Below are 27,091 nucleotides of genomic sequence, written 5' to 3' on the forward strand. Positions count from 1 at the left end.
TCAGCGGCGTCTGACTCGGAGCAATGCCCCTACGAGAGGGGATGGAGAAGGGAAGGGCAGCGGGCTGCTGAAAATTGAGCAGAAAAATAAAAGTCTGGCTGCCCTTTAGGGAAGTCCTTGCCTGGAAAAGCCAGCCCAAGCAACACGTCCATCCCCTGTGTGAGTCCAGGGCCCTACATGGGGCAGGCAGATCCCAGCCGAGCTGCATTTTGGAGAGCAAAACCCCTTCTTGCAGCGAGGCTGCTTGTTACACGCTGGGTTTGGAGGCTTCAAAGCGCTCGGGATGAGGAAGCCACATGAAGCAAGCGTGCCAGCCCTGCTCGCAGGCTCTGTAACAGAAATGGGCTTGGCTGCTGCCCCCAAAACCCCAGCTGCAGGGGCAGACCCCAAAAATCAGCAATGAGCCCCAACCTCGGGAGCAATTCAGAGTTTCCCCGCAGCAGAAGCGAGTCCTGCAAAGCTCTCAAAGCCTCCACCAAACATTTCACACGCCGTGACTCGCGAGGACACCCAAAATAGCCTGAGCAGCGTTGATTTTATTACCAAACGAGCTGCTCGATTGACCGAGTCGCCCCAAACCAGCTCAGATAAGGGGTTAAACACAGCCCCTACAACAGGAACCGCTGCCCAGCTGCTTGATCCCCCAGCAGCAGCAGCCCCGGGGCATCGTGTGTGTCCCTCCGGGGGCTGGCAGCAGGGTGACAGTGCCCCGAGAAGTGTCCCCAACCCCGGGAGCAGCAATGGGGAAGGAAACGGAGCAGCCAGCACACATTTCGTTAGGTGTGACAGCAGCAAGCACAAGCAAGCCGTGGTTTTAAGCGGTCTCAGCTCATCCAAACCGGCCTCGTTTCTGCTTTGTGCTCTCAGGAACACGGCTTTATGGAAACTTTGGGGTTTTTAGAGATAGCAGAAGCACTTCCAAAGCTCCTCAAGTCCAGCAAGAAGACTTTAAGAAGACCTGGTAAGAACCCTAAGCATGATTTCAATAATTTCTCATTTTTCAAAGTGAAGAAAATGATCCTGTCAACTTGGGGTTGTCATTTCCCCATTCTTCCCATGGTTCGGACAAGCTTCATTTCTTCCCTGCAGAGCTCGACAGCCAAGTTCTCTGGAAACCCCACCTCATCTGGAGCCACCAGGAGAAGGGAAGCCACCTCAATTTCCCCATCCCCTGCCGAACTCGTGTTCCACCTCCTTCTGCTGTGAACAGCAGGAGCTGTGACACCCCCTGCACCTCTCCCTGGCTGTTTGGTGACCGCCACCCGTGCCTCAAACCCCACCCCGAGCTCCGGTGGGCTGCAGCCCCCGCTGCTGGGTCACGTTTGCTGAGCTGATTCACAGCTTCAGCCCTTCCCTTAAAAAAAAAAAACACCCAAACTGGTTTCAACAGCCGATACATCATCGGTTTTCTGACACCGAGCACCGCTTTATTTGCTGAAGACTGTGATAAGATGAGCCGGCACGATAAAAACAACCCGAAAGCAGCTGAAGCAAGCTGTAGGCCACCAGGTTGGAGCCCAGAAGGAAGTGACTGCTGCGGGTTTGCAGGCTCGCAGGCATCTGAAGCGCCGTGGCAGAGCCAAATCCATCGCCCTCACCCAGCTCAGCATCCTGCTGCGGGGATGGAGAGGGCCATCCATGCTGCCCTACCACGTCCCACGGCAGGAGAGGCGCTCAGCACCACCAAAAAGCTGAGCTGCAGGGTCTGAAGGACAGGGACGCATCAGAGAAGGTCCTGAGGAGCATCTGGAGGAGGAGCAGCTCGCATGGGAAACGCAGGAGGCGGCTCCTGAAGCAGAGAGGCGCGAGTGCTCGGGCAGCAGCTCATGGTGCAGAGCAAGGAACCAGGCTGTGAACGCACAGATACAGCTCACGGCTCTGCAAGGCAAGCATCAGCTACTAATGGTTATTGGTTGGTTGTTTTTTTTTTTTTTCCAATTTGCACCTGTAATTTCACTTAATTGGCCCCAAAAGCCAACCCAATTCCGACAGCTTCCGCTCGTTTATCCTCTCTCATCGCTCCTTCCACAACCACTGTATAAAAGCCGGGCAATTTGCTGCACTATTAAACAAATTTCCGACCCAAATGTCTTCTAAGTGGGCATAACACAACCCAAATTCACCAAAACCTCACCTGATGTGGATGCCAACCCGTGTTTGACTCCGTGAGCAGAGCCGGGAGGTGCGTGCACACTGGGATGAGGTTACCTGGACCCGTGGCACACACAGGTCCCTGGCTCGGCTTTTCTGCTGGTGATTTCACCGTGGCTCCCCAGATGGGATGTGAACGCATCCCCCAGCCACGCCAGGGGACTCGGAGCTTTTTGCAGGCTGCCTGCTCCGAGCAGCCCAGCCGACGGAGTCAAACGGGGGCTGACATCCACATCCATCACGTCCAGGCGGGAACGAAGAGCTGCATTCCTACAAGTTGCATCTGGGAGTTTATTGCCAAGAGAAACGCGTTCCTGAGCTCTTCCCCAAGTCACCTGTCCCACGTTAGCCCCCCGGTGCTGCCCCAAATTCCCGTGCTTCATCCTCAGGCTGGGAAAAGTGACCAGAGCTCACCAGGAGCACAGCTACGAGCCGTGCCTTCTGGCGAGGCGGCCAACACCAAGTGATTTCTTGGCACGAACACCATTTAATACGGCTTGAAGAAAGTCATCTACGCTGCCTTCCTCGGCGTTTGCTGCAGGAGCTTCAGATGCTGCATGCGTAAACACCACGGGGATGAGAGAGGAGGGTTGAGAAGTGTGGGGTGAGGGGGTGAGGGATGCCCCCAGCCCTGCTCCCAGAGGGGAAAACAGAAGGTTTTTACATTTCTGCTCCTTTCTGGATGCTCGTTCCCCGGGTCGCTCCATAAATAACGCCAGGATCCCAAACAAACCAAGCACTCGCCGGGATTTCCTACAAGTCCCTTCCCCAGGCCGTAGCTCTGTGATCCGTCAGGCCCCAAGTCCCGCTGTCCTGCCCCCACAACAGCCATTTCCTGGCATTTTACAGCGCAGGAGGGGAGGGGAGGGCAGGCAGACGGCCCCCAGCTCCTCGCAGGGCTGCACCAGGGGCTCCCACCCATGCTTTTGGGGTTTTTTAAGGAGCTGTGCTGAGCCCGGCCCCAGCCACACAGCCCTAGGGGCTCAGGGGACAAAGCAGGCTCCCAGCACAGGCCTGCACCCCGTGGGGCACCCCAAAATTCACCTGCAGACCCCCAGGGCCAGCCCACAGCCAGCCTCTGCCCATGGGAACATCACAGGGTGATCCCCCCACCCCAAAACACCTCAACTTCCCCTACACCCCCCAAAAAAAAACCCTCCTTACCCACCACCCCCAACCCTCCTCCCACCCCCCTACCCCAAACCCTCCCTGCTCCCTCCCCACCCACCCCCAAAACCTTTCCCTTCCTTTCCCCACGACCCTATAACCCCCCCACACCCCAAACCCTGCCTCCTCCTTCCCCCAACCCCCCAAAAACCTCCCCCTAATCCCAAAACCTCCCATAGCCCCCCAGCATCACTTCCCACTGCCCTAGGGACCCCATTCCCCCCCCAGACCCCCAAACACCCCCCTAAACACCCCCATAAAACCCCCAAACCCCCCTCCCCAAACCCCAAACCCCCCCCAAACCCCCTCCAAACCCCATCCCCCAGCCCCACCTTGTCCATCAGCTTCCAGCACTTCTCCACCATCTTCTTATCCACGGCGCCGGGCTGGTGGGGGCCGAGGTGGTGGTGGTGGGGCTGGAAGGCGTCCTTCATCAGCCCGATCAGCCCCCCGGGGCCCTTCTTCAGCGGAGCCGACATCAGAGCGGCGCGGGGGCGGCTCCGGGCCTCAGGGCCCTGCAGGGAAAGCGGCCGGGGAAGGGGGGGCGCAGCCCCGGGCCGGGCCAGGCCGGGAGGGCGGCGGCAGCGGCAGCCGCGGAGCCCGCGGGCGGTGCTGGCGGTGGCGGCGGCGGCGGCGGCAGCGGGGGGCGCCCGGCTCCGGCCCCTGCCCCGCCCTCCGCCCAAGTGCCGCCCTCCGCGCCAGCCACGCCCTACACCCCCCTTGGCCACGCCCCCCAGCTGAGCGCTGATTGGTCGCGCCGCCCCCCCGCCCGCCTCGCCCCGCCCACTCCGCCGGGGAGGGGCCGGCGGCTATTGGGCAGCACCCGCGCACTCTGTCCCCCCTCCCGCCGGCTCCGCGCAGGCGCGCCGGGAGGGGAGGGCGGCGCGGCGGCCATGTTTGGTGAGGGCGGGAGGGGGGCGCGGGCCGGGCGGGGCGGCGTCGCCATGGCAACGGGTCTGGCGGCCTGCTGGGCCCAGGCCGCGCCGCCCCCTGCGCCTTGCAAATTAGAATTATTTCCCCTTTTTAAAGGCTAACTTCCTTTTTTTTTTCCACACGAAGACGTTCAGAAATCGGGAAGCGGGCGGCTGCGTTGCAGCAGGAGCTGCCGCAGAGCCCGCTCCTCACCCCGCAGTCACCACATCCCCACAGCCATGTTGTGCTCAGGCGTTAATTCCTACAACAAGGGGAAAGAAAACACAAAAACAGCAAATATTGAAGTGTGGCCGATGTCATGTGTCCCGCACAAGCACCCAGAGACAGGGGCTGCAGGCTGGAGTGAACCCCATGGCCAAGCTCGCTGCCCCACACCCAGGCACAGGGTGTGCAAATCCCCTAAAAAAAGCAAAAAAAAACAAAAACAAAAACAAAAACACACTTTTTTTTTTTTGGCTGCACCAGATGCGGCCAAGTAACCGTGTATAAATCGGTTATAAACGTCCCCGTCTTGATGTTACAGCCTTTGGTTCTGGGACAGGCAGCTCCTTGTCTGGCTTTAATTACCTGGGCAAATTTTCCGAAGGATTAGATCGACCTCAAATATGTCAACGTTTATTGAGGCCGTGTTCCTGAGGTTTTTTTCCCATTAGATGCTAATGGCTTCTGGCTAATAGTCAAGCCGGACTGACCACCGGAGGGTGTCCTGGCCAGCTCCGGGATACCACAAGTACCTGGGGAGAGGGCTGGGGAGGGTTACACCAGCCTGGTGGAGCCAAGCACGAAAATTCGCTGCCTATCTGCTTCCCCGGGCGTGATTCACCCCGAGCCGCGGCTTCTTTCCGTGCAGGACCTCAAGCAAAGGTTGCTTTCCTTGGGGACTGCCTCCTCCCTGCGGAAGGAGGATTTGGGACCGCGCTGGCAGCAGCGGGGGATGCGATGTTCCTCGCCCAGAGCCCACGCAGCGAGCTCAGCATCCTGCGGAAGAAAGCACCTCCACACGCTCCCAGCTCCTCGGGGTTAACCGTGTCCCGAGCAGAAACAACAGCTTGAAATCCCCTCCCTTCCTTCCTCGCTTCTTTTTTTTTTTTTTTTAATAAAAGAGGGTCAAAATCCAGCCCCGCTCCCCAGGGCAGAGCTGGGGTGTGCCGGAGGGGAGAGCCAGGGCAGGAAGGGAGCGAGGCACTGGGCTGGCCTCGGGCTGCGACCTGGGAGCGTCGCCCTCCCTGCCCCATCCCCACGGAGCCACCGGGCTGCTGTGGGACCGGGGCTGTGGGATGCTTTTGGGACGGGGTCCAGCCGAGCCCAAGCGGCTCGGTGCCGACAGCGGGGACTGCCTCGGACCACCCCGGCGCTGCTCTAGGGGCGTGTGGCCCACGCCTGTGTCACTGGGAGGGGAAATACTGAAATGCTCAGCTGCTGTGAGGCGGGGGAAGGCGTGGGGCCAGGCGACGAGCTGCCCTCGCTGCGGACACAGTTGCTACAACAGCGGGGTTTGGCTTCCAGGCAGCTGCTGCGCCTTCGGGGAGCCGGGTCCCTGCCAGCGGCGCTGCCGGAGGATGCCTCCAAAGGGCAAAGGGAAGGGGAAAAGAGTGAAGCAGCAGAAAAGGAGAAGTGCAGCGGGTGAGTTTGGGGTCCTGCCTGCCTTGAGGCAGCGGGGATGTGACCCTCGCATTCCCGCTATGCTGAGGAGGAGGAGGAGGAGGAGGCAGCAGGGTCCCCAGGGACCCGCTGCACCTACAGGACCTGGGTGGGGAGCTTCAAAGTGCCAGGCCCCGGCTTCTACAGACCTCCGAGAGTGGAAGAATGCCCAGAATGGGGTTTGGGAAGGGTCCCCAAAGCTCCGTGCACCAAGGAGCCTGGCTGCTGCCCTGTTTTCTCCCCGAAATATCAGCCCGCGGTCCCGCGTGAGGGTGCAACCTCTGCAGGGAAGTTGCTTGGAGTAAAACCGGCTGCACCCTGCCTCGGTGTCTGCAAAAACGCAGCCCTGGCGCCAGCCTTTCAGCTGCAGGTGTGTCCCGGCCAAGCCTTCCCGGGGCGAGCATCCCGAGGGAGCTGCCCCCGAGCCACGTGCGAGCCCTCGGTGTCCCCGGGCTGAGCCCCACGGCTGGGCTGCTCCTCACTCCCTCTCTTCTTCCTCCCCTCTGGCTGCAGAGAGCCGAGCTGAAGCCACGTCCAGGAGAGCGGGAGAAGAGGCTGACAGCCTGGGAGAGCACCCGGGTGAGGTTTGGAGGAGCCAGGGGCAAGCTTGGGAAGGGAGAGAGGGTGGAAAATCAGGGTGCTGGGCATGGCACTGAGCAGGGCCCCCCCGGTGCATGGAGCCCTGCAGCTCCCCGTGCTTGCATGGTGCTGCTCCAGGGGTTGGATCCCCGTGGGTCACCCCCTGTGGCCACACAGACCCCACAGCAGCCCCATTTCTCTGCCTCGCAGCTCGCTGGAGGGACACGGCCCCATGGGCGAGGGCGGACAGCGAGGGGCTCCGGCGGAGGCTGCGGGAGCTGGAGCGGGCGCTGGAGCAGGAACGGGAGGACAAAAGGGACATGCACCAAGGTGAGGGGGCAGACGCAGGGTCCCACACCTTGGGATGCCACCGAGCTCACCCCAGCTCTCCCTTTGGCCCATTTTGCTCAGCCCCACGCCGCCCCGGTGCAGGCAGAGCACGGGGGGAGCCTCCCCTGGCTGCAGAAGCCCCCGGCCGTGCCGCTTCCTCCAGCGCTCGAGCCAGAGCTGCTGTGAGCAGAGGTGAAAACCTCAGCCAGAGGTTTGCGGTCTTCGCCACATGCAAAACTCCGGGCTCGTTTTCGCTCTCCCACGCTCGGCGCAGAGGCTGAGCGGTTCCCCCACAGGAGGAGAGCCTCCCCCCTGGCCACCAGGGCCGGGTTCCCAGCTCGGGGAGCTCCCTCCCATCCCTCCTATCGTCCCCTTCTCCTCTCCCCGGCTCCCAGAAATGAGCCGGCAGCACCAGGAGCTGCAGAGGCAGGCGGCAGCCCACAGCCAGCGCCTGGAGGCGGAGGTGAAGAGCCTGCGGGAGCAGCTCGGTACGGCCCCAGACACCCCCCGCTTGCTGCTGGGATGGGGATGGGTTTTTTCCAGGGCAGCAAAGCGCATTTTTGGGGGAGAAACGGGAGATGGGAGCCATTCGCCCTGCGCTGTGGGCACAGCAGGAGCTGAAGGCAAAGCCTGACCCTGCTCTCGGCGCATCCCCTGCACCCCGTCCCCAAACCCTGTGCCACCCCAGGGGCAGGGACAGATGGGGCAGTGCCAGCCTCCTGTGCCCTCGTCCTCAGTGTCCCCTGTCCCCAACCCCGCAGCCAGCAGGCTCCAGGAGAGCCAGCGGAGCCACGAGGCTGCCAGCAAGGCGCTGGCAGAGCGGGACAGGACCATCGCCCAGCTGCAGGGCACGATGCGTGCCATGGAGAGCGAGTACGAGCAGATCCTCCACGTGAGTGGGGATGTTTTTTTGGGGACGGGGCTCCCCCGGGCAGCACCGTTCCCCTTCTCACCATCCTTTCTCCCAGCAGGACAGCCTGGACCTGGTGCTGGCCAAGCTGGCCGAGGCCAGGCAGCACTGGGAGGAGCAGGGCACGGCCGTCGAGCTGCAGCACAAGCAGCGCCTGCAGGAGTTTGGCCTCAACCCCCTGGAGATGTAGCACCCCGGGGGACTCCAGGAGGGGGCCAGCAGCACGTGGAGAGCCTCCCAGCTCCACCTCCAGCCTGGGTGAGGGATCCTGAGCCCCACAGCCTCCGTTACACCACCCACGGGACCGGCGGAGTGGGTTCGTGTCCTTTATGGGGGGACGCGGAAGCGCCAAGCAGAACAGGACATTAGGATGGAAAGCTTACCAACTATTCTCACAGTCACAGCATTTTTACAAGCCCTGATCCTTGTCGGTTTCACCATCCCATAAAGTCCAGGAGAGGAGCTGGGGGGTTCCTCCAGTGCCCTGAGGCCTCCGCTGCTCCTTCTCCCCTTCGCCCGAGGGCCAGCCCCGGGCTGAGCCGAGCTCCAGGCTCCCCCTCGCCCCGGGTCATGGCGTGAGGGGCACAACCTCGGCTCTCCTGGGGGCGACCCAGAGCCTGGAGCTGGGCGAGGGCTCGAGTGCCACGTCCCCAAACGCTCCTGGAGGCAGCGGGGCCGGCGAGGGCGCAGCTCTGCCTTCAGGTGGCCGCTAAGAAAAGCCTGGGGCCGGCCTCGGGCAGCAGAGGTGAGTCCATGCGAGATGTGATGCTGGCAGCTCCAGCCTGGAGCAGCGTTGGCCGTCCCGAGCAGCTCCTCTGCTCTCCGGGGAGCTGGAACCGGGAGCAGCAGCAGGCTGGACCCGCCGGGGTCATGGTGGGGGCCACTAGAACGCCTCGTGCAGCCACCTCTGCTCCTCCTTGCACGGGCTCTGTGGGGACAAGAGGGCAGCACACATCCACCCGCCCCAAAACGCTCTGTGGGTGGGTTTTGGGGAGCTTTCTGCTCAGCCCCTGCGGCCAAAGGGGGCCAGGGAAGGACCGGGACAGGAGCAGCGCGGCGCCACGGGTTACCTGGGCGATGGTTATGCTGTTGGCAGCAGCCACCAGCCAGGAGCCGGGGCCTTTTGGTCCCACATCGACGTGGCAGAGCCCAGGGGAGCCGTGGGGAGAGGGCAGGGAGGGCGTGCAGGAGCCCGAAGCAGGGTCACCGTCCTCGAGGAACAGCAGAGGGGACAGCCCCAGCTGGAAGAGAGCACCGAGGGGTGAGTTGTGCGGCTCGTGGAGCTCCACAGCAAGCCGGGAGCCCTAAAGGGACCTCCCCACGCAGGTTTGGGGCTGAGATCCACCCCACAACCTTGCTCTCCCCGCACCCTGGGGGTCCCCGAGGTGTACCGAGCGGTAAAACTCGTCGCTGGCGGGGTCGATGACCAGCAGCGTCACCCGGTCCTCGTGGGCGCGGATCCTCAGCACCGTCTGCTGGTGGTCCAGCCCCTCGATGCTCTCGCCGTTCACCGCCAGCACCCGGTCCCCTTCCCTCATCCCCGCCCGCTCGGCCGCCAGCCCGGCATCCACCTCCCACAGGAACTGGCCTGCCGCAGCGGGGACAGGGGAAAGAAGATGCTCACGGGGGGCGATCCCACACTGCTGGACCCCAAATCCCATTGGGAGCAACCCCCAACACAGGCAGGGGGCTCGCAGCTCTCCCCGATCCCCCCCTCACCTATCGCCCCTGCCCCGTAGTCGTCCTCCTTGAGCAGAAACCCGTAGCCACCGGGGCCCTTCACCATGTGCAGCTCGCGAGCTTTATAGGGCAGCCAGGAGGCGTCCGCCGCCACGGCCGGCACCTGCAGCCCCCGCAGGCGATAAAACTCCTCCACGGCGCCCGATGCCACCAGCAGCGTCATCTTGCTGCCGCTCTGCTTCAGCTGTAGGACAACCAGGGGGATGCTGAGCACCACGGCCAGCCCTGAGCCCGTCCCAGGAAGGGCAGCACGCACCTTTCGGGCGAGCTGGGCGCGCGAGCAGCTCCTCACGCTGGCCCCGTTCAGCTCCAGGAGCCAGGAGCCCGTGGGGACCCCCGCTCTGTCCGCCGGGCCGCCGTGCCGCACCGAGAGCTGGAACAGCCCCTTGGTGCCTGTGCCAGGGGAAGGAGCGGGATGGAGCCAGCGGGGTGACACCACCAGCAGGTTTCCATCCCCGTCCCCGTCCCCGTCCTGTACCTTCTGGCCCCGAGACGCTGAGGCCGAAGCCGTTTTTGTCCCTCCTGACGTGGCAGAGGCGCGGGCGGACGTCGGCGGGCAGCAGCTGAGCCAGGTCCCTGCCCAGGGCTTTGGCTGCTTCGTAGGAATCGCCGTCCAGCACCGCCAGCAGCACCTGGTTCCCGCTGGCCTTGATCCTCTGCACCACCTCGGGGCACAAATCCATCCTCCAGCACTTCACCCCGCAGAATGGGACCTCTCCATGGGGCTCAGGGACCCTCTGCGCCCCCCTTGGGGTGCTCGGGGCTTACCCGCTGGTGGTCCAGGTGGTCCACGAAGCGCCCGTTGACCTGCAGGAGCCGGTCCCCATCCTGCAGCCCCCTGCGCTGGGCCAGCCCCCCCAGCTCCACCTGCCTCACCACATGGCCCCGGCCGCCCAGCTCCTCGTGGAGGCAGAAGCCGAAGGTCTCCGCTCTGCCCTTGCTCAGGAGGTAGAAGCGGGGCTCCCCTGCGGCCTCTCCATCTGCGAGGGGGCACGGGAGGTGAGCAGGGGCCGCAGGGATGCTCTGTGGGACCGGGACCCCCTCCCCGTAGCCGTGGGGGTCTCCGTTTCCCTCTGGCACGCGCGCCCTGGGGTGCCCCCGGGTGCCCTGATCCCGCAGGAGAGTGGGGTATTTACCCGTGTCCTCAGCCAGCGACAGGGCAGGGTTGTCGATCCCATCTTTGGGGTTAAATTCAAACTTTCTGAAATGATAAAGGGCGAAGGAGGCTACATTAAGGCAGCCCCAGCGCCTTCCCATTGCCCACCCCAGCCCTGCCAATAGGGCACACCGGGAGGGGACATCCCTTTTGGGGCTGACCCTACATCTCTCCCGAGCTGACAGCTCAGGGAAAAACCTCCCCGGGACCAGGAAGCCCGTCCCGCACCGCCCCAGCACAGCCCCGTTATGGGGCCACGAGACCCCAGGGGGGGGGAGCTCAGCACTTACACGATGGCCATCCTGTCGCCCTCGAACCCTGCGGGGGGAGAGGAGAGGTGAGCGCAGGAGGCACGGGCTGTGTGCCGTGCCACGGCAAGTGGGCTCGCAGAGTCTGCACAGCCCCCCCCTGAGACTTTTGGGTGGGTGTAAGGAGGGCGAGGCCCCAAAACTGCTGGAAACCTCCCCACCTCTTCCAGCACAATGTCCCAGGGAGGGGATTCCTGCCGAGCCCCCCCACCCACAGCCCAGCTGCGTTTTCCTGGCTCCCTCCCGGCGCCTCCCCGAGCTCTGCCGCTGCCCTACAGAGCCGGGGACGTGCCCGTGGGGCAGGGGCTGTGCGGGATGAGGCCCCGTTCCCCCCGGCACCTACCTTCCATTTGCTTCATGGCAGCAGCGAAGGCGAGGGGGATCAAGGTACAGGGTGAAGTGGCAGCGAGGCCAGCGTCCCCGCCTCTCCCAAGACGCCGCAGGTTTAATGGTTAAACAGCCCCCGACGTCTCCCCTGCCCTCCCAGCCCCGGGGCATCGCCTGCCCTCGCCCAGCAGGGCTGGGAATTGGGACCCAGCACCCCGAGGAGGGGCTCGGGGACAGCCCGAGGGGCTCCCAGCTTCAGCCCACGGCGGCGGCGGGGAAGAGCGAGACCAGGAAACTAAAGCAGAGCGCTTTAATGCCACCGAGGATTTCACAAGCAAGCCGGAGCCCTGCCCCTGCCACGGCTCGGCTCCAGGGCACCAGGGGCTGGGACTCTCCAAGCCCAGAAGAAGAAGAAGTCCCGGGTGTTCCTGGGCTCCTGGAGGTCCTCCCACGTACCCAATGCCTTGGACAGCCTCAGCAGCACCCGACCGCTGGGCATCTCCCCCCGGGGATAGATTTTCCTCCCCGCCCGGCCGGCGGCTCACAGGGTCCCGTTCTGGAGCTTCGCCAGCATCCTTTTGACCTCGCTCTCCACCCGCAGGAACTTGGCTTTCCTCCAGGGGTTGCCCGTCTGCCTCCGGCTGCTCTCCAGGTCCTGCAGGAGGAGGGCGAGGTGCTGGCGAACCCGCTCGCGGTCCCAGAAGGGCAGGTTCCTCTGCACGGTGCTCAGGATGTTGGACCAGTAGTCGGAGACGTCGGTGCCCGCCGTGAGGAAGACGAGCGCCCTGACGCCGTCCCGCTCCATGCGCAGGCTGTGCAGCGCCCGCTTGCCCTCCTCGCTGATGTCGTTGAAGTACAAACTGGGGGGGGAAAGGAGAAAAGGAGACGGCGATGGGGCAGGATTTCGGGCAGAGAGGTGCCAGCAGGAGGGATATTGGGCAGGGGAGCATCGCCCGCGAGCGGGCGGGCTGAACTCACTGCACTTTGTCCAGCGTGGCGTGCTTCTTGGCCACCTCCACCACGCTCAGGGCGGACGCATCCGTCAGGGAGTTGTAGCCCAGGTTGAGCTCCTGCAGCTGCTGGTTTTCGGGCAGGCGCCGAGCGATCTCCTCCGCGCCCCGGTCCCCCAGGGCGGCGTGCAGCAGGGACAGGCGGCTCAGCGAGCGGTTCCCCGCCAGCGCCTCGGCCAGGTGCCGTGCCCCCTGCACCCCCACCGGGTTGTTGGACAGCCTGCGGGGCACGGGGACGCGCGTTCAGGGAGCTGATGGTGCTGGGAAGCGGGTCCTGGAGCGGGGAGGGGGGTTTTTGGGGTGGGGATGGAGGCAGCACTCACCGCAGGTCGCTCACGGCGCACTTGGCGTGCAGCAGCAGGGCGCGCAGCTCCTCGCAGGCATCAGGGCCCAGGCTGTTGAGCTGCAGGCTGGTGCAGGGCAAAATACAGCGGGTGGAGCAGCCAAAATGCTGCCCAGGGGGGGCCGCTCACCCCGTCCTCCCCATCGCCGCCCCGCTTGAGCTCCCCAGCCGAAGCCCCCCAAGGTTTTCTCCCCAAAAAGGAGCACAAGGCACGGGGGCAGCGTCAGCTTCAGAGCCAGCGCCGGCAGCAGCGAGGGAGGGGAGGGGGCCCCGAGCCCTGCCTGGGGGTGCTGAGGGTCTCGGGGGGGAGCAGGACCCCTCCAAGCCCTCCCCAAGCTCCAGAGGAAGGAAGCGGCGCCCAGCCCCGCTGCACGGCCGCCTCCATCTCTGCGAGCGCTGCTCGCCACCCCCTGGGCGATGGGAAGACTGCAGCGCCCCAAATGGACCATGACAGACCCCATGTCCCCTACTTTGGGGTCCACATGCCCTGCTTGGACCCAATGGGGCGAGCTACCGGGGGGCACCGAGCAATGGGATGGAGCCCGCGGGCACCGGGCGCTGCTCGCGGGGAGGCTGCGGGGGGACTGCAGGTCCTGGCACGCAGCGCCCGAGCCAGGAGCAGGGCACGACGGATGCTGTAGTCCTTGGGGATGGCTCTGAGCACAGATAAAATCCTCCTCCCCGCTCCCTACCCCGGCTGGAGGCGAGGGGAGCCCGGGGGGACACCGTCTGGGTACTCACTGGAGGACTTTGCAGCGCAGCAGGACGGGGAAGAGGGTCCTCAAGCTGGCGGCGTCCAGGTTGCAGGAGGTGAGGTTGAGCTCGTCCACCTCGTGGCACGCTGCGCCCAGCACGGAGGCCAGCACGGAGCACTTGAGGGGGGTGAGCTTGACGGAGGAGAGGTTGACGGTGCGCAGGGAGCGGACGGCCTCGGCCGTGAAGCGCTCGTTCTGGAACTCGTGCAGGAAGAAGAGGTAATCCATCAGCTCCGAGGGGGGCAGCCCCTTGCGGCTGTTCCTGATGACGGTCTTCTTCATGGCCTCGGCGATCTCCAAGGCCGCCAGGTTCTTGATGGAGCAGCCCAGCTGCTCCAGGAGGGCGCGGTTGCGGCGGGACAGCAGCCCCCCCATGAAGATGGGGAAGAGCTCGAAGACCTCGTCGTCGGGGGCCTCGTCGGGGTGCCGCAGGGGGCCCTCCACGCCCAGGATGCTGGAGTTGATCTGGTCCAAGACGTCGTCGTTGTAGTAGTCCTCCTCTTTGAACAGCTCCTCCGCCATGGTGCGAGCGATCGTGTCGCGGTCCTTGCCGCTCAGCCGCGAGAAGAAGCGGGGGAAGATCTTGAGCAGGTTGAAGAGGACGGGCAGGAAGCGCAGCGGGAGCACCTTGGAGACGATGCCCAGCACCACGGCGGCGTCCTCGCTCACCTTGCCGATGAGCTCCGACAGCTCCTTGCCCACTTTCTGCGCCAGGGTCTTCTTCTCGCCCAGCACCACGTAGAGGGCGGCCAGGTACTCCTGCATGGCGGGGATGGTGAAGACAAAAGTGTGCTCCCTGCCCGGCTGCACGCAGGGCGTGAGGAAGAAGGGGAAGACGTCGCTGCGGAAGGCCTCCAGGAGGTTGAGCTCGCTCTCCGTCTTCATCTCCACCTCGAAGCACTGCCGCAGGTCCTCCTCCGAGAAGCAGGTCTGCCGGGACATCACCCCCTCGTGGGCCAGCTTGCCCACCGTCTTGGCCACGTACTTCATCATGGAGACGGCGGTGGGCTCGCTGCTGTCCAGCACCTCCCCGCTGAAGTTGAGCCTCAGGAAGCTGGTGTAGATGCCCGTCAGGGTCTGGCTGGGCGGCACCGTGCGGGTGAAGTAGAGGAAATGCAGCGTGGTGCACACCAGCCAGCAGTAGGACGGCAAGAAGCAGGCGGCGGCGATCTGGTTCTGGCGCTCCAGGTTCCTCCACAGCATCTCCACCAGGTTCTCCTGCTCGCCCGAGCCCTCACCGCCCTCTCCGCCGCAGCCGGGCTGGCTGAGGCGCATCTGGAAGTAGAGCTTCTGCAGGTTGGTGTCGGAGAAGCCGCAGATCTCGGCGTAGCGCCCCACGTACTTGCCGGGGATGCGGCGCACGGCCGACGGGCGCGCGGTGACGATGATGCTGGCCTGGAAGCGGAGGTGGCCGGGTGAGCTGGGAGGCGTCGCCTCTTAGCCAGGCTCAGCGGGACCCCAAACCTCTCACCAGGAGCACCCCGGGGTTGGAGAAGCTGCCGCCCGAAGCGCGCTGGTTCAAAGCTTGCCCAAGCAAAGCGCACCGAAGAGCTTTCCCCATCCCCTGCTGGATATAAATTAAATCTGGGAGGGCACAGCCCAGCAGGCAGGCCCCCAGCTGCTGCCTTCTTCGTCTTTCAGGCCTCCCCAAAGACCCCCCAGGGACAAATCAGCAAGAAGCCACCTCGGGGAGTCCCTGCAGGGACGGAGCCTGCCCGTTGACTCGCGGCCAAGCCGGACAAGGAGCGATTTGCACAAAAGCCAAGCCTGAAGCATCCCCGGGCTCTCCCTGCAGCACGGGGGAGCTGGAAGGGGGGCCACTGACCTCTGGCAGGAGGTATTTTCGCAGCAGGTTGACCACGATGGCAGAGGGAGCGATGGGCTCGCTGGGGTCGCAGCACAGCTCGGTGCCAGCCAGCCGAAAATCCAGGTTGAGGCGCTCCAGGCCGTTGAGGATGAACAAAACCTTGAGGTTGGAGGCGCCCAGAAGGGGAGCCACGTCCCGGAGGTGCTGGTACTTCTTGGTGACGAGGCGCCGCAGGGAGATGGGGACGCGGCTGTGGGACAGGTCCTCGCAGGAGAAGGGGATGACCAGCTCGAAGCGGGGCAGGAGCCCGTGGCACCAGTCCACCACCATCTTCTTGATGAGGGTGCTCTTCCCCGTGCCCACGGTGCCGTAGAGCACCACGTTCTTCACCTGCCGCCCACAGGCGTCCGCCTCGAAGAGGTTTTGGAGGCTGATGACCCGCCTGGAGGAGCGCTGGAGCTGGTGCCGAATGGTCAGCTCGGGGGAAGGCTTCAGGATCTGCTCCAGGGAGCTCTCCCGGATCACCGGGTCCACGTGGACCGCGTCCAGCGAGAAGGAAGGGCCGAACTGCCTCTCCTCACTGGGCTGGTTGCTGAACCACGCCGCCAGGCTCTTCTGGTGCTTCTTGATGGCATCTGGGGGGGAAAAAGGCGTTGGCAAGAGGAGGGCTCCTCACCACTCGCCAGCAGGGACCACAGCCCCCCCCCATCCCTCTCCACGCTCACCAGAAGAGGCCACGGTCCTCAGGTGGTCCAAGCCGTGCCGGGAGGAGCCGCGCTGGGCTGGGGGGCCCTGGGGGCCTCCTTGGTGGCGAACACAGCTCCTGGGGCAGGAGGAGAGCATCGGGAGGAGGGCAGGGGCCGGCAGCCCCGGGGGGCAGCGGGGTGACGAGGAGAGACCCGGGGACCCCACGGGGTTGGGGAGAGGCAGAGAGGATGGGCAGGATTGGGAAGGGGTTTGGGAAGGGGTTATGGGGTGCTGCTGTACCTGGGCAGGGAGATGCTGGCCCCGCTGAGGATCTTCCCGTGGAAGGAGCCGCCGGCAGCACCTGTGGGGTCACAACGGGCTTTGGGGTCCCACACAGCCTCCCCCAGCCCCACAGGGCTCGCAGCATCCCCAGCACCACCTCGGCACCCCACTGTGTGGCTGGGGTGGGTGCCCAGGGGGGACGAGGTGACCCCAGGACAGGGGTGGATTTGGGGTCTTGGCCCCATAGGTGTGGTGTGGGCTCACCTGGCAGCGAAGCAGCTCGAAGGTATGGTCCCAAACAGGCCCAGGGCAGGCAGCCCCGGCCCTGCACGGCCCGGGACATCCCCTGTGGGAAGAGAAGGGTCAGGCAGCGAGGTGAGATGGGGGCCAGGCAAGGCAGCCCCCCCCCCCCAAGACCCTTTCCCCACCGCTGCTCCTGCCACCTCCTGGCCCTAGAGCCTGGGCTCAGCCCTGACAGCGTGGCAAAACCCAGAGGGGAGGGCCAAAATATTGAAAAAAAAGGGGAAAATGGGGGGGTTCCTCCTGCCAGACCCCCCCCCCAACCCCCCCCGCTGGGCTTTTCAGCGCTTTCCCATTAAAACCCCCAAAAGCCCCTCTCCCGCTGCCCATCCCCAGCCGCGGACAAGAGGCTCAGCAGCCCCCCAAAAACCCCAAATCAACCCCAAATCCCAAACCCAACCCCAGGGAACCCCCCCGGAGCCACCTCCCCGCGTTCCCAAAGCCCCCGCAGCCGCTGTCACCTCCCGCGGGGGCCCCCCCCGGGATCCCCCCGACGGCAGCCCCGGCTCGGGAAGGGCTCGGCGGAGGGCACCGGGGACTTCCTGAGGCTTGGCCCCCCCCCGTCCCGCCCCGTTCCGCCCCGGTTCCCCCCCCCGGACCGCCCCCGGTCCCGCCCGGTCCCCGGGAGCAGCGCCGGGGGGAGCGCGCCCCCGCCCGGAGCCGGGGATGCGGCGGGGACGGGGCTCAATGAGAGGACCGGGGGGGGTTTGGAGGGGATTGGGGGGGACTGGAGGGAATTGGGGGGGGGTCCCGAGGGTGTTTTGGGGGTCCGGGGGCGGCTGCAGGCCGGGCTGGTGCAGGGTTGTGCAATGCGCGCCTGTACGGGCACGCAGCGCGCAGGGTGTGGAGCTGCTCCGGCACCCCAAAAAGTGCTGGGGAAGCCCAGGAAACACCCAGAAAATCCCAGCCTGCCCCCCCCACCCCCTCTCGTGCTTGCACTCGCATCCCAAATGTCCCTCCTGAAAGCCCACGGGGGTTGGGGTGCGCCCCCCCCCCCCCCCCCCCCAGCACCCATGGGACACCCGTCCCCGTGCGCCTCTCCCCTCGGTCCCCAGAGAGGGGAGGCAGCCCCATAAATACCCCATAAATACACTACACACCCCCCATAAATACACTATAAATATAGGTTTTATTGATGTGTGAAACCCCACGAGCACAGCTGGCACCCCCCAAACCCTGACACACGCCGCGACGCCTCCGCCTGCCCCAGGGCTCTCCGGACACTGCTGAGCACTGCCAGGACCCGGGCACGCTGTCCCCACGGGGCACCCACCTGTGGCAGCTCCCCAGTCCCTCCCAGTCTCCCCCAGTCCCCCCCAGACCCCAGGAGCTCGCTCCCACCCTGCCTGGGTCCGGCCAGGCCCTTTTGTAGGGTCAGCAGTGCCCCAACCCTGCTGCGCAGCCTCCCCAAAACGAGGAAGCAGGACTGGAGGCGAACGCCCCCCTGCACCCACCTCCCTTGGCCTTGGGGCTGGTATCTCCACGATTTTTTTGGCAAATGGACCCTGGGAGCAGGGGTTAAAGCTGCTCCTGCGTGGAGGTGAGGGGCCCCTGCCTTGGGGCCGAGGGAGCCGGGGGAAGGAGCTGAAGCAGGTTGTGAGGGGTTGGAGTGCAACCAGCGCTCCCCAGGAGCCAGAGCCACAGCCGGAGCCGTGGCCTCGTCCCTTCAAAGTGCATGGCAGGGGCAGGGGGGGCGCAGGAGGGGAGAGGGGGTGTAGGGGAAGAAGCCTGCTCTTCTCCATCGCCCTCCTCGCGATTATCTGGCCACGGTCCCCGCGGGGATGCCCGCAGCCAGAAGCGTCCCCGCTGCCCTGCCCCTGCTCTGATAATAAAGTGCATCCTCGCTGCTGCCACAGCGCTCAGGACAAGCCCAGAACCCCCTCAAGCCCCCCATCCCCACACCCCAAAGCCCCCGGCAGAGCCGTTCTCCCCCTCCAGAGCTCACCCCAGCCCCGGTCCTCACCCCTCTGGTCCCCGTGTTTGGAGCAGCAGGAGGCAGGGCCCGCGTGAAGCTGCTCCATCAGCACCTCCGGCTGCTTTGGGATCCACGCCCAGGGGAAAAACCTCAGCCCAGCAGCACCCAGCCCATGCTGGGCAAGGCTGAATGAGCCCCAAGAGCAGGGCAGGAGGGGGGCAGCAGTCCCAAAAAACCCCCAAGACGGTGAGATGGAGATGGGTGACAGCCCTGCAGCTCCGCCACCCCCTGTGGCTTCCCCACAGGGCACGGCACGGGGTCAGCAGGGGAGGAGGACGCAGGAACCGAAGGGAATTTTGCAAAGGGACAGCGAGAAGTCAGCCGAGAGGCCCTGGGGAAAACCCAAATGCTCAGCACGGGGGGCGCATCCTGCTCCCAGCCCCTCGTGGCTCCGAGCTCCTCGTGTCCGTGCTGTCCAGGCAGGGGAAACCCAGCCCTGCATCTGCCATCCGCACACCCGCTGCGGAGCAGTCCCAAGACGAGCCAAGAGAAGCGAAGGAGAGTCCCGAGGATATTGCTGCAGCCTGGCCCCTGCTGCTTGTGGGGTGCCTGGGGTCGAGCTGTGCCCTCCCGTGTCCGTGCTCCAGCAGCAGGTTCCCGGTGGGATGAGCACAGCCCCGTGTCCTTCAGAGAGGCAGCGAGGTGCCCAAACGCCTTCCCTCCTCCAGGGGTGCCTCTGGGGGAGCCGCCAGGGACCCTTGCCAAAAGGGACCTTATCCAAAAGGGGCTTTACCCAAAAAGGGACCTCATCCGGACACCAGTGCCCAAGCGCAAAGCCCTTTCCCAGCGCCAGGCTCACCTGCTGCACACAAACTGCGCCGAGACCTCACCTGCTCCCCAGCCCCAGTGCTCCTGGGACCCGTTTCTGTGCGCTCCTACCCCAGCAGGGTCCTGCTGCTTTTATCCTCTTGGCTCGGATCCCAAAGACAACCGGGACCAAAGAGGAGGCTGCCAAAGGGCTGAGAGCACCGTCCCCATCCCACAGACCCTGCCAGGTCCCCGGGTTTGTAGCAGAACAAGAGCCCCGCGTCCTCTGCCCGCTGCCTCCCCTTCCTCTCCATGCAGGCTGGCAGCAGGGAGGGCTAAAATAAAAATTAAAAAAAGAGGAAAAAAATAAAAAGGGGGGAGATCTAGGCCAAAAGGCAAAGGGGATGCAGCAATCTCTGTGGCTACGGCGGCAGGAAACACGAAAGCCTTGTGCAACTGCTGAGTCTTTGGGCTCCTCTCCATGCTGATGCTGCCGGCCTGGTGCTCCGGGGGCTCGTGGTGGCTCTGCGGGTGTCCCCTCCTGGCACGGAGCAGCCCCCTTGGCCCTTTGGGACCGTCCCCAGTGCCCCTCGGAGAGGAGCAGGGTGGCCGGAGGGGCCCCAAGCTCCGTGGGGTCCGGCAGTCCCCGGGGAAATGAGGGCGGCAGGCGCCAGGGCTGTACAAAACGTTGGCGATGAGGAGTGCGTGGGAAGGTTAAAACAGTTCCGAGATGTCTCAAAACCCTTCTCGACTGAGCCAGGCCTGGCTGGCACCCACCGAAACGGCCCCGGGGCGCCGGGTCCGGCTGTGTCTGTCCCCAGGCCAGGCCCGGGAGCGGCAGCGGGGCCCTGCGGCCCCTTTATCTCTCCGACTTGACCTTGTACCTGAGCACCAGGTACGCCAGGAGCCGCAGGATGACGAAGAAGATGCCCAGGATGAGGAAGTCCAGGTAGAGCTTGGCCTCCTCCACGTCCAGCTCCTGCAGGATCTTGATGGGCTTTTGGAAAGGGCAGAAGTCCTCCAGGCACTCCAGGTCCTCGCGCTCCATGGCGTAGATGGTGAGGATGACGCCCTCGAAGCCGTACCTGGGGCAGAGCACCCCGTGTTGTCACCCCGTGTGTGCGCCCCCCAGCCCCTCCCCAGCCCCACGGGGGGGTCCCCACCTGACGTAGGAGACGTAGGAGCTCCACTGCAGGTAGGTGGGGATGGTCTTGAAGCTGACGAAGAAGCCCGAGAAGAGCAGCACGGGGATGGCGGTGACGGGACCCACGAAGGTGGCCACCTGGGGAGCACAGCCGCCCGAACGCGGGTCCCCAAATTTGCGCACGGGACCCCCCCCTGCGACCTCCCCCTTCCACCCCGGGTACCTCCGAGCCCCCTCCTGACCTGCAGCGAGGTGGAGGCGGCTCCGATGAGGAGCCCGAGGGACTGAGCCACCAGGGCCGTGGCGGTGGCCAGGGCGGAGAAGAGGAGGAAGCGCGTGGCTTCGGGGGGCTGCCCCGTCATCCAGTACACGATGCTGCAGTAGGCGATGGGGCAGATCACCTGCGGAGGGGACAGAGCCCTGCTGGAGCCCTGCGGAACCCTTTTCTGGGGACGCAGGGGGGTGTGGGGGCCGTGGTTTGGGGCTCACCTGGAAGGGCACGTCGGCCATGGTCTTGGCCAGGTAGTAGGCTTTCAGGCTGTACCAGTAGTTGAGGTGCTCGCGCAGGAACACCGACATCTCCTGGGGAACTGCGGGGTGCGAAGGGGTGGGCAGAGCCCCAGCCCGGGCTGCTGCAGCCCCTCTGCCCACCCCCATGGGGATAAATCCCCCCCCCCCTCCAGCAGCTGTCTGCATGCGGGCAGGAACCCAAACGGCTTCACCAGGGGGGATAAAACGAGGCTGAAAGGGGAATTTGGTGCGTGGAGAAGTCAGCAGGGCCAGGGGGTTTCAGGCAGAGCTTTTTGAGGAAGCGAGAGGGAGAGGCAGCAGCGGGGAGCACAGCTCCACAGAGCTCCTCTCAGCAGGAAAAAAACCTCCACGAGTCTGCTCTGGGCCAGGCAGCAACCAAACTGCAGCACTGGGACATCCCCAAGGACGTTTTCCCTTTTTCTTAATTTTTTTTTCCCCCTTCTCCTGCCCAGTTTCCCCCCTTTTATCCAGCTCAGCCCCCCCCCCCAGCACCCAGCACCCCCACCCCTGGGGCCGGGAGCTCCTTACAGGTGAGGATGGTGGGCATGAGCGCGGCGAACATGAGGAAGAGCATGGAGAAGAAGAGGAAGCCGGTGTTGTTGAAGACTTTGCCCGCGTCGTTGCCGATGTGCAGGTAGAGCAGCCCGATCAGCACCCCGATGCAGATGTGGGACATGAACCGCAGGTGGGTCAGCACCTGTAGGAACGGGGGGCCAGGGGGCTGAGCGAGGCAGTGCCACGGCCCCGCAGCACCCCGGCGTGGCAGAGCACAGCCTGCCCCTTGCTCCAGGGAGAGCCCCGGGTGGGCTCCGTGCCCCTCACCGTGTCCCGCAGGATGCAGACGAAGGTTCTCTTGAAGAGGATGCAGAACTGGGTGGAGGTGCTGGTGGCGAACGTGTGGCTCTCGATGTGGTCCACGTCCTGTGAGACCACAGAAAAGCCAGAAACACGGCTCAGGGACGAGGGAGCATCTCCCAATGGGGGTACCCAAAACTTCTGGGGTGCCCCCGCTGCGCACCCGCAGCATGGGGCAGGCGGGACGGGGGTGTCCCCAGCTGGGCACCCCGGGATCCGTGCCCCCCGTGGCTCCAGGAGCCCGCTCAGCTCCCCGCTCACCGCCACGCAGTGCGCCGGGCACGAGTCGGCCTTTTCGGGGCTGCCCTTCTTCTCGGCCATGGTGCACATGCCGTTCTGCACGGCGCGGAACAGGACCGGGTTGAGGTCCCCGTACTCTCCCGAGGCCACCTCGATGACTGCAGAGAGGAGGACGGGAGCCCTGAGCGGTGCTGAGCCAAACCTCGGCGTCCACCAGGAGGTGGGAGCCCCCGTCCCTTTGGGGGACCCCAAAAACACGGCCCAAAACCGGGCGGGGGGGCACTCACTGAAGTCAGCAGGGTTGTGGTAGGTGGGGCAGTGGAGGCCGAGGCCCTTCAGGTAGGGGATGAGGTTGGTCACGACGCCTTTGAAGATGCACTGGCCCTGGCTCAGGATGTACAGCTGGGGAAAAAAAAAAAAGGAAGCAAATCTGGCAAGCACGGAGCACAGCGGGGACCCCTCTCCTGCTCCTCCCCACCCGTGGGACACCTCTGCCAGCCCCCCCACCCCTCCCAGGCCTTCCCTCCCTGCCCGAGGGGCCCCGTGCCCCATCCCAAACCTTGTCGAACATCTCGAAGAGCTTGGCGCTGGGCTGGTGGATGGTGCAGATGATGGTGCGGCCGCCCTGTGCCAGGGAGCGCATCAGGGACACCACCTGGAAGCAGGAGGCGCTGTCCAAGCCGCTGCGGCCACGGAGGGGGAGGAAGAGGAGAAAAAGAAAGAGCAAAGAGAGAAGGGGAGAGGTGAGAGGGGAAAATGGACACCCCAAAAACACCCTCCAACTGCAGGCACCCCCTTCTTTCAGGGCCACGGAGGAGAGCACCCTGTTGCAGCCCCCCTGGGGGTCCCAGCCTGTGCCCCCGGGGGTCCCACCTGGTGGGCTCGTCGAAGAACATCACCGGGGGGTTGTTCACCAGCTCCAGGGCGATGGCCAGGCGCTTGCGCTGCCCCCCCGAGAGCGAGCTGGTGCGGGTGTAGGAGCACTCCAGCAGCCCCAGCGCCGTCAGGATCTCATTGACCTGGGGGCACAGCCTCCGTCACCGCCATACCCCAGGGACCCTCGCCCTGTCCCCACCACCTGGGGGTCCCTCAGCCCCCATTCTGGGGCGAGATAAACCCCAAACCCACCTCCCTCGGCACTCACCAGCTCCTTCTTCACCTCCTGCTTCTCGCTCAGCTTCAGGTTAGCGGAGACCTGCGGGGGGAGGACGGGCAGGGTGAGATCCCCTCAGCCCCGGGGGCATCCCCGATCCGTGTCGGGGGGGTCACAGCTCACGGTGAGCGGGAGTAGTCCCCCACACCCCACCACCATCACCAGAAGGAGCCAGCAGCAGCGTGGGGGCCCCGCAGCCCCCCCCCAGGAGCTCACCATCATGGCCTCGAGCACGGTGAGGTGCGGCAGCAGCATGTCGTCCTGCATGATGTAGCACGACATCTTGCGGAAGGTGCGCAGGTCCCGCGGGCGGCCGTTCACCAGGATCTGCCCCTTCATGCCCGTTTCCCTGCGGGATGGAGGAGCCCGGGGGGGTGGATGAAGCTCAGACCCCCCCCAAAGCCTCCCCAAGCGCCCCCCCAGCCTCACCGGTAGCCAGCCAGGATGTTCATCAGTGTGGACTTGCCGGCACCCGAGGGCCCCATGATCCCGATGAGCTCCCGCTGGCAGAACTTCCCCGACAGGCATTTGAGGAGAGTTTTGTACCCTGGGGGGAAGGAACAGAGAGGGTCTGGAGTTTGGGGTCAGTGCAAGGGGGCTGCGACAGCATCTCGGCACCGGGGGGACCCCAAAGACCTCCACGTGTGCCACAGCCGGCGGCACTTCCAGGGTGCTCTCTGCCCCCGGTTTTTGGCTGGTCCTAGAAAGAGCCGTGCCCTAGATGATCCCACAGAGCAGGAAAAAAAACAGGAGGGAGCCTGCTGAGGATGGCCACGGGGCTGTGACACGGTGCCACGTTGTGCCACCCCGGCGGAGGGGCAGGCAGAGCCCCCAGGCCTGCCGGCTGCTGCCTTCATTGGCATTCACGCCGTGGCTCCTGGCAGCAGCCACCGCTAATCAGACCTGGAATTATCTCTGCTTTAAGGCGGCTCGTTAGCATTTTGTGGCAGCAGGAACGCGGCGACGACGTGTTGGGGGGGGAGCAGGGACCGAGCATAGCCCCATGCTGCCGGGAAGCGCCCCTAAATGCAGCCCCGGCAGGGGAGCTGTGGTTTGTGGGGTGCTGGGGCTACGAGGAACCACGGATGAGGTCTGGGCACCTCTTCCCAAAACGCCCACCCCACACCCCGTGGCTGCAGCTGCCTTGGGGTGATGCCACCACATCCATCCCCACCTGCAAGATGGGGACAAGCCTTGGGGCCAGCCCTGCGCACCCCACAATAACGGGGCAGCCCCTCTCCTGGAGCACAAATCCGGCACCTCCAGCCCCCTCTGAGCCCCAAAACGCACCCCTGGGGTCCGGGCACCCCGAGGGGAGAGGCACGGGGAGGGAGGGGGGCGGGCAGGGCGCCGTGGGTGCCGGCAGCGGGGCGAGCGAGCGGCGCGCATGCTGCTCACGTCGGCGCCACTGCAGCTTGCGCAGCGGTTACTCGCGTTCATTGACTGCCAGTAACCTCCTGCTTCAGCACCCGGGGCCAAATCCTGGCCGCCAGCACCACCGCGCCGCCCTGCCCGCTCCGGGGGGAGGACAGCATCCTCCTCCTGCCTCCCCCAGCACCCCAGGAGCCCTCGGCGCGCTCCTCGCCGCTGGTGCGCACCCCAAAACCCCCGGGTGCTGCGCCCTGCTCTGCCCCGGGCACCCCCAGCTCCTGGGTTTGGCCCCCACCTCGTGATTCCCCCGCATCCCGAGGCAGAGCTCGCCCTGGGGCTGGTCCCGCTGCCGGGCCCTGCCTCAGTTTCCCCACCTGCAAACCCTCGGGGCTGAGCAGGGACCCCGCAGCCTCGCTGTGCGCACCCCCAGCCCTGCCGCCCTTCACCTTCCCCAGATCAGCTCCCCCCTGTCCCACGGGGCTGCCTGATTGGCATCCCATTAACAGAGAGCTAATTAAAGCAGACTACCACCCACCAGCTGCCAGCTGCCTCCCCTTTTTCCTCCCCGAGCTCCGGGCCGGAGTGGCACACGGGGACAGGGAGCACGGCCCCGGTTGCACAGGGGGCTTCTGGAAAGGACCCCACACACACCACGCACCCCCTCACCACGCTGGGGCACCTTTTGGGGTCTCCTGCAGTTGGCACAGCAGCCACCACACCCCAAAACACCGTGCTGAGGAAACTCAGCCATCCTGGCTGCCCCTCTGCCAGGAAAGTGCCATGTGTACCCCACACAGCCCCCAGAACGGGACCTGGTTTTGGGGCCAGGCAGCTGAGCACCACGCCAAGCTCCTGGCGCTCATTTTGGGCAAAAAAAAGGACGGATCCAGCACAGACGATGACACTGGGGACCCGGGAGAGGTCAGGGAGCGGGACAGAGCTGTGACAGCCCCAGGACCCCTGCCCGGCCGCGGCCCCCTACCTCTCTTCCTCCACCAGGAGCCCTCGCGCACGGAGTAGGACAGGTCGATGAACTCGATGTTGACGGCCGAGCGTTTCGGGAGGTGGGAGAAGCGCTGCGCCTCCGTGATGTGGTTCTCCACCTTCTTCAGGTGGGTGGTGAGCAGCGGGGCGTCCGGGGGGCTGCCGTGGCACACCGTGTCCTCCAGGGCGATGGAGACGCAGGCGGGATCCATGCCCTTCTCCGCCATGGTGGCGCGCTGGGGGAGACGCAGAGCTCACCGGGGGCCCCTTTTTTTTTTTGGGACCAGGGACCCATTTCACGCCCCCATCCTTCACCAGCACAGCCCCAGTCAGGAGCCCAGCACCAAACTGGTGTCACCACGCTGTCACCCGCTCCATCCCCACTCAGCTCCAGTCCCCCTGCAGCATCACCGGCCGGGATCGGGGCATCCCCCCGTCCTAAAGGGACCCCCCCAGCTGTAGGGCTGTCCCCCCCCGAGGTTTTGCCAACCTACATGGTGCCGAGCCGCAGGCTGCAGGCGGCTCCCGGCCGCAGCTGCAGTGCACACACGCAGCCCCTGAAAGGCGAGGACGGCCTCGCGAGGAGCTGCGCCGAGATCTCCCCGCTGCAGGCGCATCCCTTGCAGGGCTGAGGGTGGGGAGGGGGAAAAAAAAAAAAAAAAAAAAAAAAAAAAAAACACAAACAAAAACCCCAAAATCACCACCCCCAGCCCTAGGGGAGAAAAGGTGGGTGCCAGGGCTGCAGGATCCCCCCCCCGCCCGCCCCCTGCAGCCTCAAGCTTTGCTCCCCCCCTTGCTTAAGGGGGTCAGTGCCGGGGGTCTGATGGATGCGGGGGGGCACGAAGCTCACCTTGCTTCCTCCTCTCGTAACCAGCAGCGCTCCCAAACCCCCCCAAATCCCCCCAAAATCCCCTCTCCGGAGCTGGGCGCACGCACGAAGCGGGGGCTGGGGGCGGCAGCTCGGCCGAGGACCTTCCTCCTCCCTCCCGGCCCCTTCCCTCCCCGCTAGCCCCGAGCTTTTTGGGGACCCCCCCAAGACCCCCCCGGGGCTCTCACCTGCCGGGCTGCGGGCTCCGTTCCCAGCGCAGCTCCCGGAGCTCCGCCGCTCCCCGCTGCCGCAGCGCCGCCGCCTTTCTCCTCTCTCCTCTCCTCTCTCCCTCCCCTGCGGACAAAGGGGCGCTGCCCGGAGCCCGGGGGGGGGCTGCCGGGGGGGTGCCCGGTGCTCAGCACCCGGCTCCGGGCTGAGCTTTGTCCCTGCGGGTCCCCAGCAGCCGCGGTCCCCTCCCCATCCCCAGCCCCAGCCCTCCGCGGGGCTGCGATGCGCACGGATGGCAAGGAGGGAGGGAGGGAGGGGGGGAAGGAGGAAGGAGGCGGCTTTTTGGGGGGGTCTGGGGGAGCCGGGGGGGGTCGGGGCAGCGCCACCCGTGGCCGTGTCACCTGTGTCCGTGTCTCCCGTGGCCGTGCCGCAGCCCCCGGCCCGGCTGAGCCCCCCGCCGCTGGGGGGGGGTGGCGAAAAAAAACCCCTCTTAAAGGCACCAAAGGCACCGGCCCCGCTTCCTTCCTTCGTCCCTCTCTTCCCGCACGCCCCAAAAGCCCCAGCAGCCTCCCCCCAGCTCGCCCAGCCCCCAATTTGCCACCCCCCCACGTCGCACCCCTGGGTCACCC

At 65.4% G+C, this 27,091-nt stretch overlaps 5 protein-coding genes and 1 long non-coding RNA gene across 13 annotated transcripts in view; 1 reads left to right on the forward strand and 5 right to left on the reverse strand.

Moving 5' to 3' along the window:
• CBL (Cbl proto-oncogene) overlaps nt 1–3,964 on the reverse strand; it is a 34,869-nt gene extending 30,905 nt beyond the window's left edge. Inside the window, exon 1 of the mRNA XM_068659480.1 lies at nt 3,651–3,964. Within this exon, the coding sequence (XP_068515581.1) occupies nt 3,651–3,797 (147 nt within the window). The 5' untranslated portion in view covers nt 3,798–3,964. The remainder of the gene's footprint in view (nt 1–3,650) is intronic.
• On the reverse strand, nt 1,406–3,327 carry LOC137843823 (uncharacterized). Its single transcript, XR_011089707.1, has 2 exons — nt 2,566–3,327; nt 1,406–1,878 (listed from the first exon to the last, which is right to left on the reverse strand). It is a non-coding gene; the product is annotated as an uncharacterized lncRNA (long non-coding RNA).
• A 188-nt stretch (nt 3,965–4,152) lies between the features above and the next one.
• DRC12 (dynein regulatory complex subunit 12 homolog) lies at nt 4,153–8,000 on the forward strand. Of its 3 annotated transcripts, XM_068659490.1 has the most exons (6): nt 4,153–5,874; nt 6,406–6,471; nt 6,682–6,801; nt 7,197–7,289; nt 7,563–7,693; nt 7,773–8,000. In XM_068659490.1, the coding sequence occupies exons 1-6, from the start codon at nt 5,529–5,531 to the stop codon at nt 7,899–7,901; spliced, it is 885 nt and encodes a 294-aa protein (XP_068515591.1). In that variant the 5' UTR covers nt 4,153–5,528; the 3' UTR covers nt 7,902–8,000. The 3 variants fall into 3 exon arrangements, with proteins under 3 accessions (XP_068515591.1, XP_068515592.1, XP_068515593.1); XM_068659491.1 differs by lacking the exon at nt 7,197–7,289; XM_068659492.1 differs by lacking the exon at nt 6,682–6,801.
• Nucleotides 8,001–8,076: 76 nt separating this feature from the next.
• NHERF4 (NHERF family PDZ scaffold protein 4) lies at nt 8,077–11,835 on the reverse strand. 2 transcript variants are annotated; one of them, XM_068659488.1, is made up of 10 exons: nt 11,699–11,835; nt 10,898–10,925; nt 10,588–10,652; nt 10,220–10,431; nt 9,930–10,116; nt 9,708–9,844; nt 9,431–9,635; nt 9,103–9,299; nt 8,782–8,952; nt 8,077–8,639 (listed from the first exon to the last, which is right to left on the reverse strand). In XM_068659488.1, the coding sequence occupies exons 1-10, from the start codon at nt 11,739–11,741 to the stop codon at nt 8,595–8,597; spliced, it is 1,290 nt and encodes a 429-aa protein (XP_068515589.1). In that variant the 5' UTR covers nt 11,742–11,835; the 3' UTR covers nt 8,077–8,594. The 2 variants fall into 2 exon arrangements, with proteins under 2 accessions (XP_068515589.1, XP_068515590.1); XM_068659489.1 differs by lacking the exon at nt 11,699–11,835 and adding an exon at nt 11,259–11,426.
• NLRX1 (NLR family member X1) lies at nt 11,539–19,989 on the reverse strand. Of its 2 annotated transcripts, none has more exons than XM_068659479.1 (9): nt 18,372–19,989; nt 16,391–16,472; nt 16,145–16,205; nt 15,883–15,980; nt 15,176–15,792; nt 13,337–14,745; nt 12,576–12,662; nt 12,221–12,472; nt 11,539–12,102 (listed from the first exon to the last, which is right to left on the reverse strand). In XM_068659479.1, the coding sequence occupies exons 2-9, from the start codon at nt 16,467–16,469 to the stop codon at nt 11,784–11,786; spliced, it is 2,922 nt and encodes a 973-aa protein (XP_068515580.1). In that variant the 5' UTR covers nt 16,470–16,472; nt 18,372–19,989; the 3' UTR covers nt 11,539–11,783. The 2 variants fall into 2 exon arrangements, with proteins under 2 accessions (XP_068515580.1, XP_068515579.1); XM_068659478.1 differs by lacking the exon at nt 18,372–19,989 and adding an exon at nt 16,888–17,002.
• ABCG4 (ATP binding cassette subfamily G member 4) lies at nt 19,748–27,016 on the reverse strand. Of its 4 annotated transcripts, none has more exons than XM_068659484.1 (16): nt 26,864–27,016; nt 26,483–26,588; nt 25,425–25,662; nt 23,501–23,618; nt 23,288–23,420; nt 23,063–23,113; nt 22,792–22,937; nt 22,478–22,601; nt 22,206–22,320; nt 21,940–22,076; nt 21,646–21,744; nt 21,352–21,520; nt 20,782–20,882; nt 20,535–20,693; nt 20,312–20,430; nt 19,748–20,233 (listed from the first exon to the last, which is right to left on the reverse strand). In XM_068659484.1, exons 3-16 carry the CDS (start codon nt 25,651–25,653, stop codon nt 20,008–20,010), a joined length of 1,926 nt encoding a protein of 641 aa, XP_068515585.1. In that variant the 5' UTR covers nt 25,654–25,662; nt 26,483–26,588; nt 26,864–27,016; the 3' UTR covers nt 19,748–20,007. The 4 variants fall into 4 exon arrangements, with proteins under 4 accessions (XP_068515585.1, XP_068515584.1, XP_068515582.1 ...); XM_068659483.1 differs by having other exon boundaries at nt 26,483–26,627; nt 26,864–27,011; XM_068659481.1 differs by having other exon boundaries at nt 26,483–26,583; nt 26,864–27,002.
• Nucleotides 27,017–27,091: the final 75 nt, after the last annotated feature.

This window comes from Anas acuta, chromosome 23, assembly GCF_963932015.1.
Source record: "Anas acuta chromosome 23, bAnaAcu1.1, whole genome shotgun sequence".
In the NCBI taxonomy this organism is placed as follows: Eukaryota; Metazoa; Chordata; class Aves; order Anseriformes; family Anatidae; genus Anas; species Anas acuta.

Bases quoted from the DNA above. Each gene is read 5' to 3' on its own strand.
- DRC12 (XM_068659490.1), top strand. From the start codon at position 5,529: ATGCTTTTGGGACGGGGTCCAGCCGAGCCCAAGCGGCTCGGTGCCGAC. The intron at 6,472-6,681 runs GTGAGGTTTGGA...TCTGCCTCGCAG, and splicing joins CAGCCTGGGAGAGCACCCGG to CTCGCTGGAGGGACACGGCC. The intron at 6,802-7,196 runs GTGAGGGGGCAG...CCCGGCTCCCAG, and splicing joins CAAAAGGGACATGCACCAAG to AAATGAGCCGGCAGCACCAG.
- NHERF4 (XM_068659488.1), bottom strand. From the start codon at position 11,741: ATGCCCAGCGGTCGGGTGCTGCTGAGGCTGTCCAAGGCATTGG. The intron at 9,845-9,929 runs GTACAGGACGGG...CCCCTGGCACAG, and splicing joins CAGCGTCTCGGGGCCAGAAG to GCACCAAGGGGCTGTTCCAG. The intron at 9,636-9,707 runs GTGCGTGCTGCC...GTTGTCCTACAG, and splicing joins GCGCCCAGCTCGCCCGAAAG to CTGAAGCAGAGCGGCAGCAA.
- NLRX1 (XM_068659479.1), bottom strand. From the start codon at position 16,469: ATGTCCCGGGCCGTGCAGGGCCGGGGCTGCCTGCCCTGGGCCTGTTTG. The intron at 12,663-13,336 runs GTGAGTACCCAG...GCCCTGCACCAG, and splicing joins CTGCGCTGCAAAGTCCTCCA to CCTGCAGCTCAACAGCCTGG. The intron at 12,473-12,575 runs GTGAGTGCTGCC...CGTGCCCCGCAG, and splicing joins TGCGCCGTGAGCGACCTGCG to GCTGTCCAACAACCCGGTGG.
- ABCG4 (XM_068659482.1), bottom strand. From the start codon at position 26,043: ATGCGCCTGCAGCGGGGAGATCTCGGCGCAGCTCCTCGCGAGGCCGTC. The intron at 25,663-25,920 runs GTAGGTTGGCAA...CGTCTCCCCCAG, and splicing joins AGCCTGCGGCTCGGCACCAT to CGCGCCACCATGGCGGAGAA. The intron at 22,321-22,477 runs GTTTGGGATGGG...TTTTTTCCCCAG, and splicing joins TCTTCGAGATGTTCGACAAG to CTGTACATCCTGAGCCAGGG.